Genomic DNA, 19,863 nt, shown 5'->3' on the forward strand with positions numbered 1-19,863 from the left:
GGTGGGCAAGTCCTGCCGTGCCGTGCCAAAGTCCTCGCAGCCGCCCTCGGAGGCCTGCCCCTTCCTCCTGCACCCAGCCACCCCCGGGTCTGGAGGGGACACTGGGAGCCGGGACGCCCAGCCGGGTGCACCGGGCTTTCTGCTCCAAGTCCCATCCTGTGGGCCCAGGTCGCCCCTGCCCTCCTGCTGCCTTACCTCTCCCTCCCCCACTCGCACGTCGCCACAGCAGGGGGATGGTGGGCTTCCACACCGAGCAGGCACCACATGAGTCAGGTCCGTGAGGGCCCACCCTGGGGCTGTCAGGAAGGCGTCAATTGATCTCGCACTCCCCCGTCCCCGTCCCCCCCACGTCCCGGCTGTAGTTCATTTCAGTGCCTTACAAATCCGAAGCTCAGAGAAAGTTCGCTCCCTTCCCCTCCCAAAGGGAAGGGGCCCACCCTCCCTCTCCCCGCCTGTGAAAGCCGGACCACCCAGAACCCGCGGGGGAGCTGCCCATGCGCAGAGCTGGCGTTCCACATGCCCCGGGTGTCAGGAGGCCCCTGCACTGCTGCCCAGGGACTGAAGTCTCTCCCGAGCTGCCCTTTCCCAACCGGGACTCACGGCTGTCTCGGACCCTGGCGTGCAGCCTCATCACAGCGGGGACAGCCGCAGTGACCCCCTCGGAGCTTGTCTGTACTTTCACAGGGCATCCCCCGGCCCTGGTTTTGCCAGGTTGGGGGCTGCCAGTCCTGTGGCCAGAACCTCCCAGAGGCCCACCCTGCCAGGCCGCGAGTCTGGCCTGCAGGCTGGCCTCACGCCTGGCGCTCGGGCAGGGCCTGCACCCTGGCCAGTTGCCCCTGACTGCAGGGCTGGCCGGGGGATGTGAGAAGAAACCTCAGGGACTCGCTCCTGTCGGATGTGGTGCGTTCCCGGGGCCCTGTGCTTCGTGCTCGGGGCTGACCTCATGATTCTGCTCTGCAGAGGAATGGTTAGTCCCAGTGAAGGGCCCAGCACCCAGGCTCCGACCCCAAGCCGCGGAGAGGGTGGCCCCAGGTGCCAGCAGCCTCTGCCAGGCTCTCCTGCCTACACCCCCCACCCGCCCGCCCGCCCGGGCCTCCCCCAGGAGCTCCCCTGGGCTCCAGCCTCGGCGTGCCCAGAAACAGCTTTTTTGCGCCATCCTGTCCCCGGCCCTGGGGGACCAATTGTGCAGCCCCCTGAGGAGCCCCCAGCTTCTCCGGGAGGACACAGTGGGAGCAGCCCTGGGGGCGGCCTTGGCCACTGTGATCCCTTTCCCTGTCCACTCGGGGCCGAGGAAAAGGCCCGAGTCCCACTCTCCCCGCTGGGCACTGCGCCTGCCCCCGGAGCGCTTCACCTCCCTGCGGCTGTGTGGCTGCTGCTTGTGTAAAATAAAAGTGTGACCTGGACACTGGACACGGCCTTGGTCAGTGCTTGTCCCCGGGGACCTCGGGTGTGCGTGACTTGGGACGGGCCTCCAGTGCAGCCACTACCCTTCCTGCCTTCATTTGCATCCTGGTCAGCGAGCGGGGTGTCTGGCCTGGCCATCGCGTGATCCGGTGAAGGTGTGTCCCCAATCTAAGTGGACCAGGGCTGCGGGGAGACGGGAGAAGCAAGAACCCAGTGCTTGACCCGGGTGATTGAGTCAGGTGTGGGATATGTTCAAAGCCCCATGTATGAGAGTCAAGAGCGAGGGCTGGGGCCAGAGGAAGAGAAGAGGTGTCATCTTGCACACCTATGGTCCCCCCACCCCAAGCCCAGCCAGGAGTGATCCCTGAGCACAGCTGCGAGCAACCCTAACACCAAAACAGATAAGGACCTCATTCCTGGCTTTGTCATTTGCACGTGACCCCAAGAACAAGATACTGGAGATGGAGGTCTGCCTCTGGTTCCCACCAGGACAGCCACCTGCAAACTGAGGCGGGCTCTCTCCAGATGCCAGGCCCGCCAGCACCGTGAACTTGGACTTCCCAGGCTCCAGAACAGAAATGAATGTTTAGGCCACCGGTGTGTGGTCATTTGGTGTGCAGTCTAGAAAGTGTTGAATATTGTGGAATCAAGGGATCCCCAAGGAATCCTGTTGAGGCCTGAGAGAGTTCAACGGGGAAGGTGCTTGCTGTGCACGCAGCTGACCCTGGCTTGATCCCCGACATCCCATGTGGTTCCCCAAGCCTGCCAGGAGCGACTCCTGCATGTGGAGAACGGCCATGTGTGGCCCAAATTTTTTAAGATAATTTTTACAAAGGCTGAATCATATCTGCATGCCCCCCACCACCACCTTGCCTCCCTGGAGTTCCCTAAGAAACAGGCACAGTAACTGTTTTTTTTTTTTCAGGGTTGGGGTGTCGATTTGGGCCTTACCCTGAGTGGCTCCTTCCAGTTCTGCACTTAGGACTCACTCCCCGCCATGGTGTCTAGGATGTAACTCATGTCAGCCGTGTGTAATGCAAACATCTTACCCCTGTGCTGTCTCCCCAGCTCAGGCTTTGTTTTTTTTAAATAGGGCATTGTGAGGGCCAGATAGTACAGCAGGTAGGGTGCTTATCTTGCACACATTCAACCCGGGGTTCAATCCCCAGTGTGGTCCAGAACCCAGAACTAGGAGTGATGCCTAAATGCAGAACCAGGAGTAAGCCCTGAGTACAGCCACTGTGGCCCCCCCAAAAAGTGCTCCAAGTAATGTTTTCAGACATTTTCAAGTCCACTCTCTTCCTCCCTCTTTTTCTCTCCACCCCCTTTCCCCTTATTGTCTCAGAGTGCCCTATTTTTTTTTTGAGGCGGGGGTCACACCCAACAGTGCTCAGTGCTCATTCCTGGCTCTGCATTCAGACATCACTCCTGAAGGGGCCCAAAGGACTATAAGGGATTGAACCCTGGTCAGCTGCTTCCAAGGCCAACGCCCTCCCTGCTGGATGTGCGCCCCGAAGCACCTTCTATTCTAAAAATGGTGCCTTTCTGCTAATAGTTTGACTTAGGAGCCGTCCGCTTACAACAGCGACACTGGGACACGTGCAGTAAAAAATCACGCTTTGAACTTTGGGGTTTAGACCCTTACCCAGGCGAGTGAGCGGCCGGACCATGGTTGCCAGTCCCAGTTTCCCAGCACCACCCCGTCATGAGCATACACGCCCTGAGCTGGCTCGTCTGGAGAGCGGAAAAGCTGACGGCCACTGCAGTCTGCCTCCCTCCCAACCTCCCTCCTCAGCTGCCAACAGTCCTCAGGCCCTGGGGCCTTACCGCCCAGGCAAGCACCTGGTTTCTGCTTTCAGTTCAGTATTCAGGAAACTTCATGAGTGATTCAACACTCGTTTGGAAAATAGGCTTTGTGCTAAATGAGCTTGCCCAATAGTAGCCCAGTACGTATATTGAGTCTGCTTTAGGGTTGGTCCAGTATATTAAATGTATTTCCTGTTTTTTTTTTATTTTTCATTTTAAGCCTTTGGGTCACACCCGGTGGTGCCAGGGCTTTCCCTAACTCAGGGATCACTCTTGGCTGGTCTGCAGCAGCATGCCAGGCAAATGCCCTACCTTCTCTATGTGGGTGGCCCCTACAGGCTTTTTCAGTTTATTTCAGTTATGATGAATGTACTGGTTTCTAACATCCTTAATCCTTAATCCAAGGAGGGTGTATACTTGGTTCCTGACACTTTGAGCATCTTTGGAATTTCCTGACTGTCTTTAGCTTGCTGCTGCTCTTGTACTGCGGGGCCTCTACCTACCGGTGCTGGGGGATCACTCCAGGCAGTCTGGAACTCGTGCCAGTTGTTGGTGCTACCTCTTGAGTCACATCCCAGCTCACCTTTAGTTTTAACAAGAAAATTTGAAGTGGGTCCTGGAGACGGAGGTGGCGGCTGGAGACAGGATCTTGAAATCCAAAAGCTTGGATTTTCAGCCACCTTTCCTCCGGGGATGGAGTTAGGAATTAATTGTGTGCCCTTGAGGAACATGTGATCAAAGTTGGTCGTGTGGGGTCTGGAGGGCTTGCAGGAAGGTGGACACATCCGTGTCCAGAAAGGGGACACACCCCAGCTCACCTTTAGTTTTAACAAGAAAATTTGAAGTGGGTCCTGGAGACGGAGGTGGCGGCTGGAGACAGGATCTTGAAATCCAAAAGCTTGGATTTTCAGCCACCTTTCCTCCGGGGATGGAGTTAGGAATTAATTGTGTGCCCTTGAGGAACATGTGATCAAAGTTGGTCGTGTGGGGTCTGGAGGGCTTGCAGGAAGGTGGACACATCCGTGTCCAGAAAGGGGACACACCCCAACTCCCTAGTAACAAACACCCAAAAATAAGTGAGGCATTAATTCTCTATGAAAGCATGTAAAATCTCTTAGCCAGCTAGGAGCATACAAACCTTTCTTAATCTGTAAGAGAGTACCCACGAGTGAGCACCCTGAGTGAGTGCCATCCACAGTGAGCTGGGCCATCACATGGTCTGTCTCTGCACCCAAACTGTCCCTCAGGCTGGACATGGAGAGAGCCAACAGCAGAGGGGAGGCTCACCAGGGCACGGAATAGCTCTCCTTTAATTGAGGTCTTACGCTTCTCCCAATTGTTTTCTGTTTGGTTTTTACTTGGGGGCCACAGTTGGCAATGATCAGGGGTTACTCCTGGTTCTGTGCTCAGGAATCCTGGCGGTGCTCTGGGCATTTACATATGGGATGCTGGAGATCAAAACTGGGTCAGCAGCATGCCAGGCAAGTGCCATCCCTGCTGTGCTATCACTCCAGCCCCTCATTTTTCATTTTTTTCATCATCCTGTTATTCGTCGATTGCCTCGAGAAGGCCCCAGTAACGTCTCTTTCATCCTAGCCCTGAGATTATATTCAAGGCTCTTTAGGAGAATGAGACCCATCATTGTTACTGGTATTTGGCATACTTGGTACGCCACGGGGAGTTTGCCAGACTCTGCCCTGTGGGCAGGCTACATTCGATAGCCTGCAAGTTTGTCCAAAGTAGGAATGAGACATTGTCTCATTCCTCATTCCTACTCCAGCCCCTCACAATAGTTTTTTGTTTTTTAATAGCTTTTAGTGTACAGATTTCAAACATCTTTTATAATCACCTTTTTATTTTGGTGCCTTATAAACAGTATTTTAAATTTCTGCTAGCTGGTTGCTAGTATTAAGTGATTGATTTTTGGCATATCCACCTTATTTTCTAAAATGTTGCTCACCTAGTTTGCACAGAGTTTGGGTCCTAAGTTTTCCTGAGGGTTTTGTGTGTGTGTGTGTGTGTGTTTGCTTTGGCTTTCAACCTATAAACGGTGAGTAGACAGTTTTAGAGCTGCCTGACAGGAGTGGATGTAACTGCTTTCCCTCGGGATCTGAAGCATTGAGTGTCATCATGTGGGTTTTGTGCCTGCAGCCCTGGTGCTCGGTGTCCCTTGCTCTAGAAAGCACATAAACCTGCCATCCTACCTCATTTGTCCCGGACAAAATGTGAATAAAAGCTCAGGCCGTGGTGACCAACCCCAGACCTATCTCGGGGCTACGGAGGGGAAACAGAGGCCCACAAGCCTGGCCCCAGGGGTGAGCTGGTTGTCCCAGCAGCTGCGCTTGGCCTGGAGGTCAGCAGCCTCCCCCCGAGAATGCAGCCCTGCCCAGCTCCCCTGGACGGAGGTAGAATGTTCCAGAAGCTGCCTTGTGGCAATGCTGCGCTCTTGTCTCCTCCTTCTGGATTTTAATGAACAGGAAATCAAGCACCTTGGCTCTAGAGTCGAACGCGAGCGCGTCCTTCACCCTTACCTTGCTCTCCTCTCCATCTGGACGCAACGTGAGGTCACCAGATCCTCGCGAGAACAACCCCCAGCTGACCCTACCCAGGTGTGAGGACAGAGGTCTTTGCCACACACTCTCCTCTCTTGAGCAGTTCCACATGTCTTTTCTTCATCATCCTCCCGCAGCCCACCCCTCTCCTACCCTCCCATCCCCAGATGTGTCTTCAGGCCTTGGGGGCATCTGGTGTCGACCACAGTGGCCGTGCTTGGGCTGCATGGGTCAGATGCGGGTTCTGAACTGTGATCCACAGCGGGAAGGCACATCCCCGTGGTGAAAGGCGTGATCCTTTCCCTTTAAGAAGACAGAGAGAGGGGCTGGAGCGATAGCACAGTGGGTAGGGTGCTTGCCTTGCACGCAGCCGACCTAGGTTCGATTCCCAGCATCCCATATGCTCCCCCGAGCACCACCAGAAGTAATTCCTGAGTGCATGAGCCAGGAGTAACCCTGTGCATCGCTGGGTGTGACCCAAAAAAAATAAAAATAAAAACAAAATAAAAAGACAGAGAGAGAATGAAACTGGAGCTGGTCCCTTGGAAGGAGTACGCCCACACTCTAAGGGTGAAGAGGGCTCCACCCGGGCCAGCACATGCCAGGCAAGTGCCCTATCTGTCCATTGTGCTATCTCTCCCACCCTGGCCACCTTTTCTAAGGTTCCCCAAATTGGTGTAGGAGGAAGACACAGGATTTACTTTGATCCGAATGGGATTTAAAAGCTGGTCTTCTCTGAGCAGTCTAGTCCCTGGCATCTGGTGGTCATGCCTTTGCCAGACTGTCCAACCTCAGAAGGACTGATTCTAGTATGCCTTGACATTTCTGAAATGGCTGTGAGACCATGGGACAGCCTATCTGAGTGGCGAGAAAGAACCCATCTGCTCTGTTCTTCCCTGGGCTTTGCACCAGCATCTGGGGTCAGCTGAACCAGCGAGCTCACAGCAGGCACCCCCAGGTGTGTGTGTGTGTGTGTGTGTGTGTGTGTGTGTGTGTGTGTATTCAGCATCTCAGGGGTCCTTTTCCTTATCAGGAACTTTTTTGGTTGGTTGGTTGGTTGGTTGGTTGATTGGTGTGGGGGCCACACCCAGTAATGTTCAGGGATTCCTCCTGGCTCTGTGCTCAGGGATCATATGGGGTGCTGGGAATCGATCCCAGGTCCGCCGCGTGCGAGGCAAGTGCCCTCCCTGCTGTGCTGTTGCTCCGGCCCCTCTTACCCAAAAGCATCTCATGCGTCCCCCACACCCTCTGTGTGTCGCACGGCCCCAAGAGGTGACCTGACTGACCCCACCTCACACAACCCGGTCATGGCAGAGCCAGGCTGGACGCTCCCTCCCGCAGCCCCGCGACACTCACTGCAGGAATTTGTCCCAGAGCGGGTCCGAGGGGTAGCGCTGGCATTTGCTCAGGTACAGAGAGCGGTAGCGCTGCCGGTGGTCCTTGGTCTCCATCAGCCAGGTGTTGAGGTAGCGGCCCACACCCACCGGGTTCTGCACGGGACAGAGGGCATGGCAAGCCGAGCTTCACACCTCCTCTCGTGCCACCGCAGACCCCGTGCCTCCCCACATCGCGAGATCGATTCCGTTGGTTGAGGGTTCAATGTGTCCTTCCAAAAAGAACCTCTCCCAGACCCCAGACCCCGGGACGTCAGAGTAGCTGTAGATGGAATTGATGGGTGAGTAGTCCAGGTGGGGAAGATCATGTATTTTTTGGGGGAGGGGGGAGGATTTGGTGGTCACACCTGGCGATGCTCAGGGGTTACTCCTGGCTCTGCACTCAGGAATTACTCCTAGTGGTGCTTGGGGGACCCCATGGGATGCTGGGGATCAAACCCAGGTCAGCCGTGTGCAAGGCAAATGCCCTCCCCGCTGTGCTAACGCTCCAGTCCCCGATCGTGTCTAAGAGGAACTCCAGGTCAGGAGAGGAAGGCAGGAGCGACGGGATGGAGCCCAGGAGGGGCCTCAAAGCGTGTCCCCAGGCTGCAGAGTAGAACTCTGGCCTGGGCTGAAGGTGAGTTTCTGCTGTTCCACCTTAGGGGGTGCCATGAGAAGGGCACACCAGGGCACCCACCCCAGGTCCTGGGCCCAGGAGAACAGCAAGACGGCAGGACAAGAACCATGCCCACCTGCAGAGCAGTGCTGGGGGAGGAACACGAGGCTAACAGTGCAGGTGTGAGGTTGACCGTAAAAGTGCCTGGGGTTAACAAGGCAGGTGTGGGGTTTACAAGGCAGGTATGGGGTTAACAAGGCAGGTACAGGGTTAACAAGGCAGGTGTGGGGTTAGCAAAGTGGGTATGAGGTTAATAATGCAGGTGTGTGTATGTGTGTGTGTGTGTGTGTGTGTGGGCGTGCGCGCGTGTGGGTGTTGCAAACCATAATGCATAAAAGGAGAAGGAGAGAGAGAGAGCAAGAAGGAAAGTGCCCATGGGCTGGAGTGGGTAGGGCGTTTGCCTTGCACGCGGCTGACCCAGGTTCAATTCCCAGCATCCCATATGGTCCCCTGGGCACCGCCAGGAGTAACCCCTGAGCATCACCGGGTGTGACACACATACAAAAAAAAGAAGGAAAGTGCCCCCCATAGAGGGAGGCTGGGGGTAGGGGATGGGGACTGGGGGGGGGGGGGGCGGTGTGGAAAGACACTGGTTAGAAAAACATTGGTGGTGGAAAATGTACACTAGTGAAGGGATGGGTGCTAGATCATTGTATGACTGAAACCCAGTTATGAACAGCTTTGTAATGATCTATCTCACGGATATCCAGTTAAAAAAATTTTTTTAAAGTAATGTGGATGCCTCTTTTGCAAACCACAACACCCAATAAGAGAGAGAGAACAAAAGGGAATGCCCTGCCACAGAGGCAGGGTGGGATGGGGAGGGTATGGGGGGGTGGGAGGGATACTGGGATCCGTGGTGGTGGGAAATGGGCACCGGTGGAGGGATGGGTATTCGATCTTTGTATAATTGAAACCCAAACACAAAAATTTGTAAGTCTGCAACTGTACCTCATGATGTCTCACTATTAAAAATTTAAAAAAAAAAGTAATGTGGACTTCATGCCCAGCTCAATCAGCTTAATCAATGGCTGAATAAATAGCAGTACTCCTACATTTAAAAAAAAAATAGCAGGTGTGGGGCTAACCAAGCAGGTACATGGACTAACAAGGCAGGCACATGGAAATGTGCAAACGTGCCTTTTGGGGCCAGGTCCCACTGGGGCCTGCGCTGGCCTTGCCCTGCCCTTTGCCTCACCAGCCCTCCAGGGGCCAGGAGGAGGGACGGCTGCTGTCCACAATACAGGAAAGGTGGACTGGGGTGGCAGCCTGAGCTCCTTGGCCAGGCGTGGAGCTGCCCGTGACCAAGCCCCCCACGGCCTCCCACTCACCCAGGCTCCCATTATTGTCTGTGAGGCCTTCGGGCGCTGGGAGACGAACAGGAAGGGCGGGTGGTTGACCTTCTTCTTGGACTCAGGAGGATGCCATGTGCTGGGCCTGGACGCAGCCTGCAGGGAAGGAAGACGGCCGTGGGCAGAGGGCCTGGCACTGGGCAGCTGCCCTCCCGACCAGTGCCCCTCCAGCGCCACTCACCAGGCGCCCACGCTGCAGGAGGCAGGGGATCCCCAGCCCCCAGAACCACACCAACCCCCTCAGCCTGACACCTCCCTCCCGGTCCCTGGGGCCCCTCGGGCTGGCAGGGTCCAGAGAGGGGCTCAGCAGAACCACGTAGACCCAGGACAAGGTGGGCTGGGTGACCCCGCCATTCTCCCCTCTGCAGGAGAGCCGGGTCACCCCCTTTCCGCCTTGGGCCCAGGCCCCTTGTAGAATGCATGAGAGCCCACCCTCAGGGGGCAGTAGATCTGGACCCCCACCCCGCAAGCCTTGGCGCCCCCTTTCCTCCTCCTCACCCTCCCCTTCCTGACGCCTCTCTGGGGCAGGGGGTGGGCAGAGCCCACTTGGGGGAGTCCTGATAAAGCCTGGGGCCCACTCAGGCCACCACCTACTGCCCGTGACCCCAGAAAGGTGATAGTCCCTAACGCACCTCTGTCCTGCCCCAAACTCCCTCCGACCCTGTCTCAGGGCAAGGGGCAGGCAGGGGGTCTGCCCGGGTCCTTTCGGGGTCAGGCTCAGTGCTGGGGGTGCTAGCTGGGACCCCGTTTCCTTTTTACACCCACTCCCAGGACAAGAGGTCCCAAGTGCAAGGAGCCCCGGGTGGGGGACCCCAACCTGAAATAACCTGGACCCCATCTCCGGCCGCCCTCTCACCCCACGGGGCGCCCAGGAAGGAGGGCCATGTAGAGCACTGACCACTTTGGGGGGGCCGCTTGCTCGGGGTGGAGCTGTAGAGTCTCTTGGGGGGCGTCTCTGGGAAGCGAGGCGCCTTCAGGAAGACCCCCCGCTTCCGATTGTTTGGTGCATCCAGTTCATCCACGAAGCTGCTCGGACCCATCAGCTCCCGGGACTTCTTCCTCTGAGGGACAGAGAGAAGCTGGTGACCCCACGGACAGAGGCCAGCAGGGGTCGCCCAGAGAGGCACCACTGCCACCCCCGCAGGGCACAGCCCTCCCGGCCCCAGGGGTCAGCCTGCCAGGCCTGAGCCCCCCCCCCGCATCCCCCCAGGTGTGCCAGACGCTGCACCCTGCCTTGTGCTGACCCGTCCTTCATTTTCATCCCTCAGGGGCAGGCACGGGTGGAGGGCAGCAACTGGGCAGGAGCCCTTGGCGGCAGGGCCTGGGGACGGCCCAGGGTGGACACAGCTGGCAGCTGGGCACGGGGGTGGGAAGGCCCCGGGGAGGAGCCGGGCTGTGGAGCTCAGTTCAGGGGTTACCACCGAAGCAAACGTGCTTGTTCCCCTTCACCACCCCGGCTCTTCCCCGAGGCAGGTCCCACCAGGCCCCGGGTACCTGCCCGAGGGGGCAGATCAGGCCGAGCGAGGGGGACAGGGGACAAAATGAGCAGGTGTGGCGGAGCTGGGGACAGGGGGTACACCCAGGCATCCAGGGCAGCACCGAGAGCTGGCCACCAAATCAGACCCAAGCAGCAGTGTCAAAGCCCCCCTCTGCCCCCGAGTCGCTGGGGGTCAGCCTCAGTTTCCCCCTCGCACAGGATGCCTCGTCCCTCTCCGCCCTCCCCCACCTCACTGTGCAGGGGGCTGTGGGCAGAGCCAGGGACACCCCAGGCCCTCCGGAGTCGACAGGGGAGGCCACACCTGCACGGCGAAGTGTCCGTAGGGCATGGGCTGGCTGCGGTCCCCGGAGAAGATGTCGTACATGTTGCGCTTGCCCATGGACCGTGCCACGTAGGTGTCGATGCCCGCCTTCAGGGAGTAGGTGCCAGGCGCCAGCCCGCTCCCCTGGGTCGGAGCACAGAGCAGTGTCCCTGCAGGGCCCTCCTCCGTCCCCATCCTCCCTCGGGGACCCTCCCCCAGGGCTGGACACGGGGATGGGGGGGGCAGGGGCGGCCAGGGCGAGGAGTACCTCGTGTGCCAGCGGGGGCGGCTTGTTGGTGATCCTGCACATGAGGCCCTCAGAGTGAGCCCGGGCCCAGGCGCTCTCCTCCAGCCTGGTGTAGGGGTTGCCCCTCACCCCATAGTTGCCAGGACCGGGGTTGTAGTTCTGTGGGGGTGGGGAAGGCACACAGAGGCCGTCAGTCCCCCTCCTGGAGCTGAGCAGCTGAGAGAGTCAGATCCCGCCCCAGGCCCTTTGCACAGATCACCGTCCCAGGTCAGTCCCTGCAACCTGTCCCTCTGGCCTTCTGCTGTGCCCCTCCTCCAGCCCATCCTTCAACGGGGGTGGGGCAGGGGGCTGCCTGTGTTCCCCGAAACCAGGCCACTGGCCAACCACCTGCCTAGCTGGCATGTGTTGTCCCCTCAGAGATCCACTTCCTCCAGGAACTTCTGACCCTGCAGAGACAGTTCCCGGTGGTCTCTCTCGTCCTTCCCCAGCAGTCACTAGGGACCTGAGAGACTCCCTCACCGACCGGGGGGGGGGGGGGGGGGGGGGGGGGGGTGTTGTGGGGGCTGTGGTCCACCCTTTGCACACGGGGGTCCTGAGTGTTCTGTGCTGGAGGGATCTCCTGGATGTGTCCTGCCTGGGTGCCCCTGAGCACAGCAGGCCATCCAGGCCCAGTCCCAGCTCCAGGCTGTCACCAGGTGGAGAGGAAGTGAAGCACCGGCTTTCAACCCGCTGCCCAGTGAGCAGGGGACACCTGCGCACGGTGCCCGGAATGAGACCGCTGTACACCTGCTGGCCACACGGGGTCGCTGCTGCTCCACCGATGGCTCCGCCCCGCCCACCTCTGTGCCTAGACGGGCAGCGGGCAGGCAGCCCAGAACCTGGCGGAGCAGCGGGGGCAGTAGCTGTGCTGGACACCAACTCCTGCCGGCATCGCATGATCCTCTCAGAGCAACGGGATGGCACGCGCCTCGTTCCAGGGCCCGAGGCCTCCGGATCAGATCGGGGGAAAGCCCCAGGGTGGGGAACCCGGTGTCTGGCGTGGGGGTCAGGCATGCTGCCTCTCCTGGGGGTCAGCCCCCACTCGCTGCAGGCGGGCTGGGCAGGCCTGGAGCCGCTGCCCTCCGCGGTTCCCGCCAGCAAACTGGTACCCTGCGCTGGGGCCTGGAGGCTGGAGGTCTGGGGAGCAGCCACGTGTCCGGCTTGTAAGGACCCAGGCAGGAACCATGTGCAGGATTGAGGGGACCCTCAGGGCCTGGACTTTCTTTTAGAGGCTCACCAAGCCCTGCCCAGGGGTCAGAGGCGCCTTCCGACGATACTCGGCCTGGCTAAGTGGGTCGGAGGGTTCCAGTGTGGGCAGTGCTGGGGGACCCGCTGGCGCTGGTCAGCTCAGGCCTCCCACAGGCCAGGTGCGGGCTCCAAGCCCTCCCAGATGTGTCCTGGCCCCACTTACAAGACCTGGGGGACTGGACCTTGAAGAATGAGGCTCCCAAAGGCAGGTGTGAGGAGCTGAGCCGGAATGCAATGGGAAGAGGGGGAGGCGACCGGGACAGGGAGAGGACCAGGAAAGGGGGTCCACTAGAGACTGGGGAGGACTTTGGTCCGGGTCAGGGCAGGGCGTGGGATGCGAGGGAGAGCAGGGGACGAGCCCACAGACCCCAGTGGCTGCGGAGAACAGGGCATGGGGGTGCTGGCTCTCCAGGGAGACTGTCCCTCCCAGTGAGAGAACCTGGGGGAGACGCTGGCACGTGTGTGCGCGCGTGGGGGGAGTACATGCAGGACCTTCAGGGGTCTGCACAGTTCAGGGTCCCCAAAGTCAACAGGACGAGGAGGAGTGCAGCGCACACACACACACACACACACACACACACACACACACACACGTCCCCTAGTCCCCCAGCAGGGGGCAACAAGGAATCAGCAGGGGTGAGACTGGTCTCTGGGAAGGGGCCCAGCCCACAGCCCATAGCCCGCAGCCCTCTCTGGGGTCCCGACAGTCTCCTGCAGCTTTGGCAGTGGGTGGGGGCGGGGGAAGGACCCCGGGAACAGCAGGAACGGACACACTGGGCCTTCCCAGACGTGCATATCTGGGGCACCTGGAGGGACTGGCGGGATAGAGACCGGCAACGACCTCTGGGCCACAGTACTGGGCTGGCCACAAGCTGCCCACTGGGACAGGCAGGCGCAGGAGTGACCACAGGCCCGCTGCTCCACACACCTGCAGCGCCACCTGCTGGCGGAGCGCGGGGCACGCCGGAGCAGACAGGGTAGGGTGCAGGTCTGGGGGTCCAGGGCGGCCGGGCGGCCACAGGGAGAGGCCAAGGAGAGGCTCCTGCCGCCAGCCCAGCAGCACTCAGATGCCGGGACAGGACAGACGGTGGCTGTGGATTTGTCCCTCAACTTCTCTGACTTTAGACCCCCCTCGCACCCCACCCCACCACCAGCCTGGAGTGCACCAGGTGAGCCAAGCCTGGGGACAAATGAGCACCTGCCTCTGGGACGCTGGGCGAGGACTTCACCTCTCCGAGCACCACTTGCTTCTGCAGTGTGGGGAGAGGGTGTCCCACGAGCAGAGTCCCACGCGGGCTGGGTGCCGGTCACCCTCCCTGCACTACGTGGATGGGGCTGCCTGTGTCCACCCCAGCCGTCCCTCCCCCAGCCCCGCCGTGTGTGTCCAGCCCCAGCTGTCCCTCTCCCTCCAGCACCCGGACAGCTCCTGGCCTGAGCCCCAGCATGCTCTGCCCCCCCCCGAGCCTGGCCCTGACTTCTCCAGGTTTCCCAGAGAATTCCCCCGGGTGAGGAGCGGGAGAGGCATGGGCAGGGACCTCCCGGCTTTGACCTCTCTGATGCTTATGTCCCCTCTCAGCCTCTGACGCTCCCCCGGGACTGTTCATCACATCTAGAATGTTCTGGATCATCTGAGATCCACCAGGCGTGCAGGCACTGGCTCTGCCCGCAGGATCCGGGACTGGGATTCTGCGGCCAGCGACCCCAGCGGTGTGGCCCACCCCCGGGCGGGTCGTCAGCCACCTCAGGGAGAGACCACCCCATGCCAGGGGCAGCCGGGAAGGAGCAGAGAGCAGGGTGGCCAAGCAGGGGGAGGAAGCCCAAAGCAGAGGGCGGAGCGGGGAAGGGCCTGCCCGCCCACCCGCCCTCACCACCCTGCCCAGCCGGGGTCTCCCCACCCTGCCCTGCACCCCCACCTCGCACACCATCACCCCCCACACACAGACGGGCCCTCCTCCCCACACAAACCGCGTCCACCCCACAGCAGCTGGGCTCAGGCTGGAGGCCCCACCTTGCCCCCACCCCGGGACCACCCCCTCCCTCTCTGGCCTCCCTCCCGCTGCGCTACCCAACCCCCACCCCCACCTCCATCCACGGGCTTTTCGTCTCTGCTCTTCGGCTGCCTGGCACACTCTCCCCCAGGTTCTCTCTCTGAGGCTCATGGCCGGCAGGTTCTGTGCAAAGATCACCTCCTCCCAGAGGGCTTCCCTGACCACTCTGTGGATTGCATCTACAAGGCTGGCAGCTCTGCCTCGTGTCCCTGACTGTCCACCAGCTGCTATGGACCCTGGGGGCAGAGACCTTGTTTCCATCACACCTGGACACCTGGACCTCCTGAGCCAAGCCAGTGACGTCACCTAGGTGGTGTCAGCCAGTAGAGGCTGGAGCCAATTATCACAGTGAGTTTGCTGAGCACCTAATATATGCCGGGCTCTACTCCTGACACCCTTCTGCTGCTGTCAGCGATGGGAGTCAGGGTCTGATGGGGCAGGGTGGTGGGGGTGGGTGGGGACAGATGGGAGTAAGAAGGGACAGGGAAAGGTGGGGACGAGGGGGGTGGGTGGACCTGGAGGCGAGTGGGGCCAAGTAGCCAAGGAACCAGCAAGAGGAGGGGTGCTTCCGGCCCCTCCAGGGTGGGCACCCACCCTATTTAGGGAGCACCCACCCCGTTCGGGGAGCACCCACCCCATTTAGGGAGCACCTACCCTATTTAGGGAGCACTCACCCCCTTTAGGGAGCACCTACCCCATTCAGGGAGCTCCCACCCGGTTTAGGGAGCACCCACCCTAATTAGGGAGCACCTACCCAATTTAGGGAGCATTAACCCCGATTAAGGAACACCAACCCTAATTAGGGAGCACCCACACCATTTAGGGAGCACTTACCCCAATGATTCCTCGAAATCGCTTCTCCCCAGAGCTAAGCAGCCCCCGCGAACTGCCGGGTCGCTCCTGCAGCTCTTGGATGAAGTCTTTGAAGTTATAGGAGCCAGGCCCCAGTTTTTCTTTCTGTCCCAGAGAAGAAAGCTGAGGGGGGCAACCAGGCCGTGTCCGCCACCCCCAGCCTAGGAAAAGAGCGGGGGAGTCTGGGGTATGGTGCCGCCAGCAGGTCAATCTGTACCTGTGAGGCGAGTGCACCAGCAGCCTCATGGCGCCTTCAGACTTCCAAATACCCCAAAATTGCTGCTGTGCCTTTGGCCAGACCCCAACAACTTGGGGCCAAGTTTACCAAGAAAGTAAATGGCCAAAAGTTAGGTATGTGGGAGACACACCCACAAACCACCTCTGGCTCAGCTATATAATTGGAGGCAAGGCCTCTTTGGTTCCTGATTGAACTGCTTAATGGACATGATCCCAGAGACTCAGAAACAAATCTAGGAACCCAGTGGCTTTTGGCAGAAATGCGTCTGGTCCCCACAGTAGGTTACCGTCACCAGGCCACCCCAGGGGGGAAAGGGTGCTGTTCCTCTGCCTGCTCCCCCTTGGTGGCTCGGTGGCCGCCATCTCCCAGAAACCATTGGACAGTCAGGTTTGGGCCCGCAGTGATGAGACATGGCGGGGCCTCACGGGATTGGGGTGGAACCGGCCCTTTCCTCCCCGCCCCAACAAGACCCTGAGCCCATAAACAGCCTCTCTGGCTCCTGATCAAGCTGCTTAATGGCCATGATCCCAGAGACTCAGAAACAAATCTCGGAACCCAGCAGGTTTGGGCAGAAATCACTCCAGATTTCATTATTCAAATTTCGGAATTTCAAAATCGCGTGGCCACTACTGCAGCCACATGACATCATATGTTATTCATAACCAGCAATCGGTATCATGGTATCATGGTCCTCCCATTGTTCATTGATTTGCTCAAGCGGGCCCAGTAACGTCTCCATCATGAGACTTGTTGTTACTGTATTTGGCATATTGAGTACATCACGGGGAGCTTGCCAGGCTCTGCCAATAACCAGCAATAGAAAACAAATTGTCTACTATTGCCTTTTCGGCAGATCTGAGTTTTGGGGTAAAATCTCAAATAATGGTGGGTCTGGTGTCAAAATATTGAATGAAATCAAAGTAGAGAGAGAGTAACATGGAAATCATCTGCCCCACAGGTAGGGGGAGGGTGTGGGATGGGGGTATACTGGGGCTTTTGGTGATGGAGAATGGGCACTGGTGAAGGGACAGGTGTTTCATCACTGTATGACCGAGACTTAAACCCGAAAGTTTTGTAACTGCTCTCACGGTGATTCAATAAATAAATTTATAAAAAAGGGGAAAAAAACAGTAAGGTGGAGTTCATGCCCAATTCAATCAGCCTCATCAATGGCTGAATAAACAGCAATACTCCTACATAAAAAAAAGTCGTGGAGTGAGATGGCCTGCTCGAAGCCTGGGTCTGCCAGGGTCTGGGAGGACGCTGAGGCCAGCGAGGTTTGGGGAGCAGCAGGGAACAGCAGGGGGGCCTGGGAGGCAGCGGGGGCCGCGGGGAGCAGGGAGTGGACAGTGGGGGCGGGCAAACAGGCGGTCTCACCTGCCACTGCTTCTCCTTCATGGTCACTTGGTACTGGAAGTGGGGCAGCTTCGTGAGCCGGGTGGCCTCCTGCGCCTTGGCCCAGCCCGTGCCCTGCTCCCGGGTCAGCTTGTTCTTGCTGAAGCAGGTCTCCTGGCCATCGTAGTTGCCGGGACCTAGGTGGGACTGTTCGGGCGGCTTCAGAGCCAGCCTGGCACCCCAGCAAGGCCCCCAGTACCACCCCACCCACCCCTGCCATGTCCCTCAGTGGCCGTCGGGATCCCAGAGCCAGGGAGGGCGAGAGTGGGCGGGGTGGGGGGTCTCAGTCTCCGAGCCCCACTGAGGCTGACTTCAGCGCCACCCCCCCTCCTTCCCTGAGTCTGGGCCAGTGGGACTGAAGCTCAGGCCCCGGGGTGAGGTGAGCACCAATAATGGAGGGTTCAGAGGGGTCGGGCACACTCACCATGGCCTTCGTGTGCCGCAGGGAGTACGGCGCCTCTGTGAAGCAGCCGAGCCGCTTGTAGTTGGGGTGAACCGCAGATACATCAAACCTGTAAGGACCGAGGCCTGCTGAGAGCCGGACTGGGCCCACCCCTCCCCCATGCCCACAGGAGGGAGGGCAAGCAAGCCCCCTCCCCCACTCTCATCCGCCCTCCCCCCAGCTGGGGCTCTGCTCTCGGGCTCCCCACCCCACCCTCCAGCAGTGGCGGCTGCTCCCCTGCTTCCTCTCCCCACCCACCGCCCTTAGCACTAAGCATTTGTCATTCCCATTTATCATCCACAACACCCACCACACACACACACACACACGTGTACGCACACACACACACACACACACACACACACACACAACACCATAACAGGGCGTTCCTGACACCCAGCTAGATCCCTCGGATAGGTGCATGTCCTACTAGGTGGCATGTGTCATCTGAGTGAGGTGCTCACAGATGCAGACCCCTGCTAGGGGCCGGGACCCCTCCCAGGCATCCCACGTCTGATATTCTCTGGTGGGCTGAGTCCCACGCACTCCAGCTGGGTGTACTTGCGCGGGCTCTACACCCCGGGCGCTGCTCTTGGGCGGGCTTCCAGGACTGGAGGGGATGCCCTTGCCTCCTTCCAGCCCGCACGCATCAGGGACCCTCCCTCCTGGCCCCTAGCCCAGGTTGAAGGTGTCTGACACGGAGAAAGCCCAGGGTCCCGACCGTGTCCCCATCCCACCTGTGGCTCTGCACCCCGAAGGGTGCCCCGGTAAAACGCTTGGTGGCCAACTGGCCGACCGGTGTGCCCCGGCGGTCAGGTCGTACGGAACACATACTAGAGGACTCCTCCTCCGCGCCGCCAGCCTGCCTGCCCGCCTGCCAGGCGGGGCCCCGCTGCCACGGCAACCGGGGCCTTGTGATTCGCCGGGGCGTGTGCGTCGGGCCCCGCGCCCTGCGCGCTCCGCGGGCGCCTGTAGGGGAAGGCGGCCCCGCCGGGCGGGGGACCCGGTCCCGGGTTCTCGCCTCTGCCCCGCGCCCTACGCGGGACCCGGCCGGCCCCCTGCGATCGCCCAGGCCCACAGGACCAGGACGAGCCTTCTTCTCCTTGCTGCGGGGAGGGATGGAGAAGGGATGTGTGGTGTGTGTGTGTGTGTGTGTGTGTGTGTGTGTGTGTGTGTGTGTGTGTGCGCGCGCGCGCCACATGGGGTGGCTAGGCCAGCTCACAGCAGGCTACACACTTCAGTGTGGAGTTAAGGAAGCTCCTCCTCCAGGAAGCCTTCCTTGACCTACTGGCCCACAGGCTGGACCAGAGCGTCAGACTCCACCCCGAAGTGTGCGTGTGTGTGTGTGTGTGTGTGTGTGTGTGTGTGTACCGGGCTCAGTAAAGAAAGGCGTTGAGAGTATGTGGCCCAACCAAGCTCTGCCAGCTCGCTTTCCTCCTCCTCCCTAATTCTGCCCCTCCAGGACTCCAAGGTCCTGCTGTGGGTGAGGCCTCAGGAGGAAGGCGACACAGAGAGCACGCCCCTCCCACGATGCCAAGGACACAGGACGCAGGAGTCTTGCTTCCAGCCTGTGGAGGATCAGGAGCAAGGTGGGCTTCCTTGCAGTCCGACGCCCCCTACCCCTCTGCCATGTCAGTAGGAAGTGCGGGTTCTGGGCCAAAGTCCACTGGGGGTGTCCTGGCCGCAGGGCAGGGCAGAGCAGGCCAGACGAGTCGGCCGTGCAGCACCGATGCTGGCACCGGCCCAGGACAGCTACCCCACCCAGCCACCAGTGCAGGGCGACTCCTGCCCTCCCTGGCACCCCCATTAATCAGAAGAGGAAGCAAAGGCTCTGAAGGGGGCGGGGAGGTGCCTTGGCGGTCACAGAGCAGGGTGTGGGGTCACGCAGAGCAGCAGGGCTCCTGCTAGGCTGGCACTCGCCCTCAGAGGCCAGGCTGTGCACCCACCACGGCTCTGGAATCATCTCGTAGCTGTGCAGAGTCGAGTCAAGCTTCTGGGCCAGGATTCCGGCCCTTATAGGGGGGAGGGGGCTATGGCCGAAACTCAGCTGACCCCCATCAGCCAAGACTGCTTAAGTCCCTCGGACATGCACACCAACACAAGTGCGCCTCCGGACTCCTCAAAAAGTTTCCCTGCAGCAGAGATGAGCCCACGGCACCCCACCCCCCATCACCTCCTCTTCTCTTCAGAGTCTAAAAGTCACGCTCACCCAGCATGATGGCCATTATTTTACAAGGAAGAGGAAATAGCCAGTGTTAGCCAGGATATGGAGAAACTGGAACCTTTGGGCATCGCTGGTTGGAATAGGGAAGGTGTGGCTTCTGGGAAATCAGTACAGTGGTTCTTCCTGAAATCCAGCACAAAATCAGCGTAGGATATGTCCCTACAGGGA

At 59.7% G+C, this 19,863-nt stretch overlaps 2 protein-coding genes across 3 annotated transcripts in view; one reads left to right on the plus strand and one right to left on the minus strand.

The window, feature by feature from the left end:
* USP24 (ubiquitin specific peptidase 24) overlaps positions 1-19,863 on the plus strand; it is a 287,122-nt gene that overhangs the window by 264,155 nt on the left and 3,104 nt on the right. The window lies entirely within an intron of this gene.
* CIMAP2 (ciliary microtubule associated protein 2) lies at positions 5,448-18,303 on the minus strand. The gene is made up of 12 exons (XM_056122212.1): positions 18,209-18,303; positions 17,454-17,541; positions 17,012-17,176; positions 15,379-15,501; positions 11,231-11,368; positions 10,963-11,106; positions 10,065-10,224; positions 9,321-9,328; positions 9,143-9,259; positions 7,119-7,252; positions 5,916-6,065; positions 5,448-5,484 (listed from the first exon to the last, which is right to left on the minus strand). Exons 1-12 carry the CDS (start codon positions 18,301-18,303, stop codon positions 5,448-5,450), a joined length of 1,359 nt encoding a protein of 452 aa, XP_055978187.1.

Source organism: Sorex fumeus, unplaced genomic scaffold (assembly GCF_029834395.1).
Source record: "Sorex fumeus unplaced genomic scaffold, SorFum_2.1 ptg000045l, whole genome shotgun sequence".
NCBI classification, from domain to species: Eukaryota; Metazoa; Chordata; class Mammalia; order Eulipotyphla; family Soricidae; genus Sorex; species Sorex fumeus.

Excerpts from the sequence above, each read along its gene's own strand:
- CIMAP2 (XM_056122212.1), bottom strand. The coding sequence starts at position 18,303 with ATGTGTTCCGTACGACCTGACCGCCGGGGCACACCGGTCGGCCAGTTG. Across the intron at positions 11,369-15,378 it reads GATTTCGAGGAATCATTGGG|AACTACAACCCCGGTCCTGG; the intron begins GTAAGTGCTCCC and ends CCACCCCCACAG. Across the intron at positions 10,225-10,962 it reads ACGGACACTTCGCCGTGCAG|AGGAAGAAGTCCCGGGAGCT; the intron begins GTGTGGCCTCCC and ends TCTGTCCCTCAG.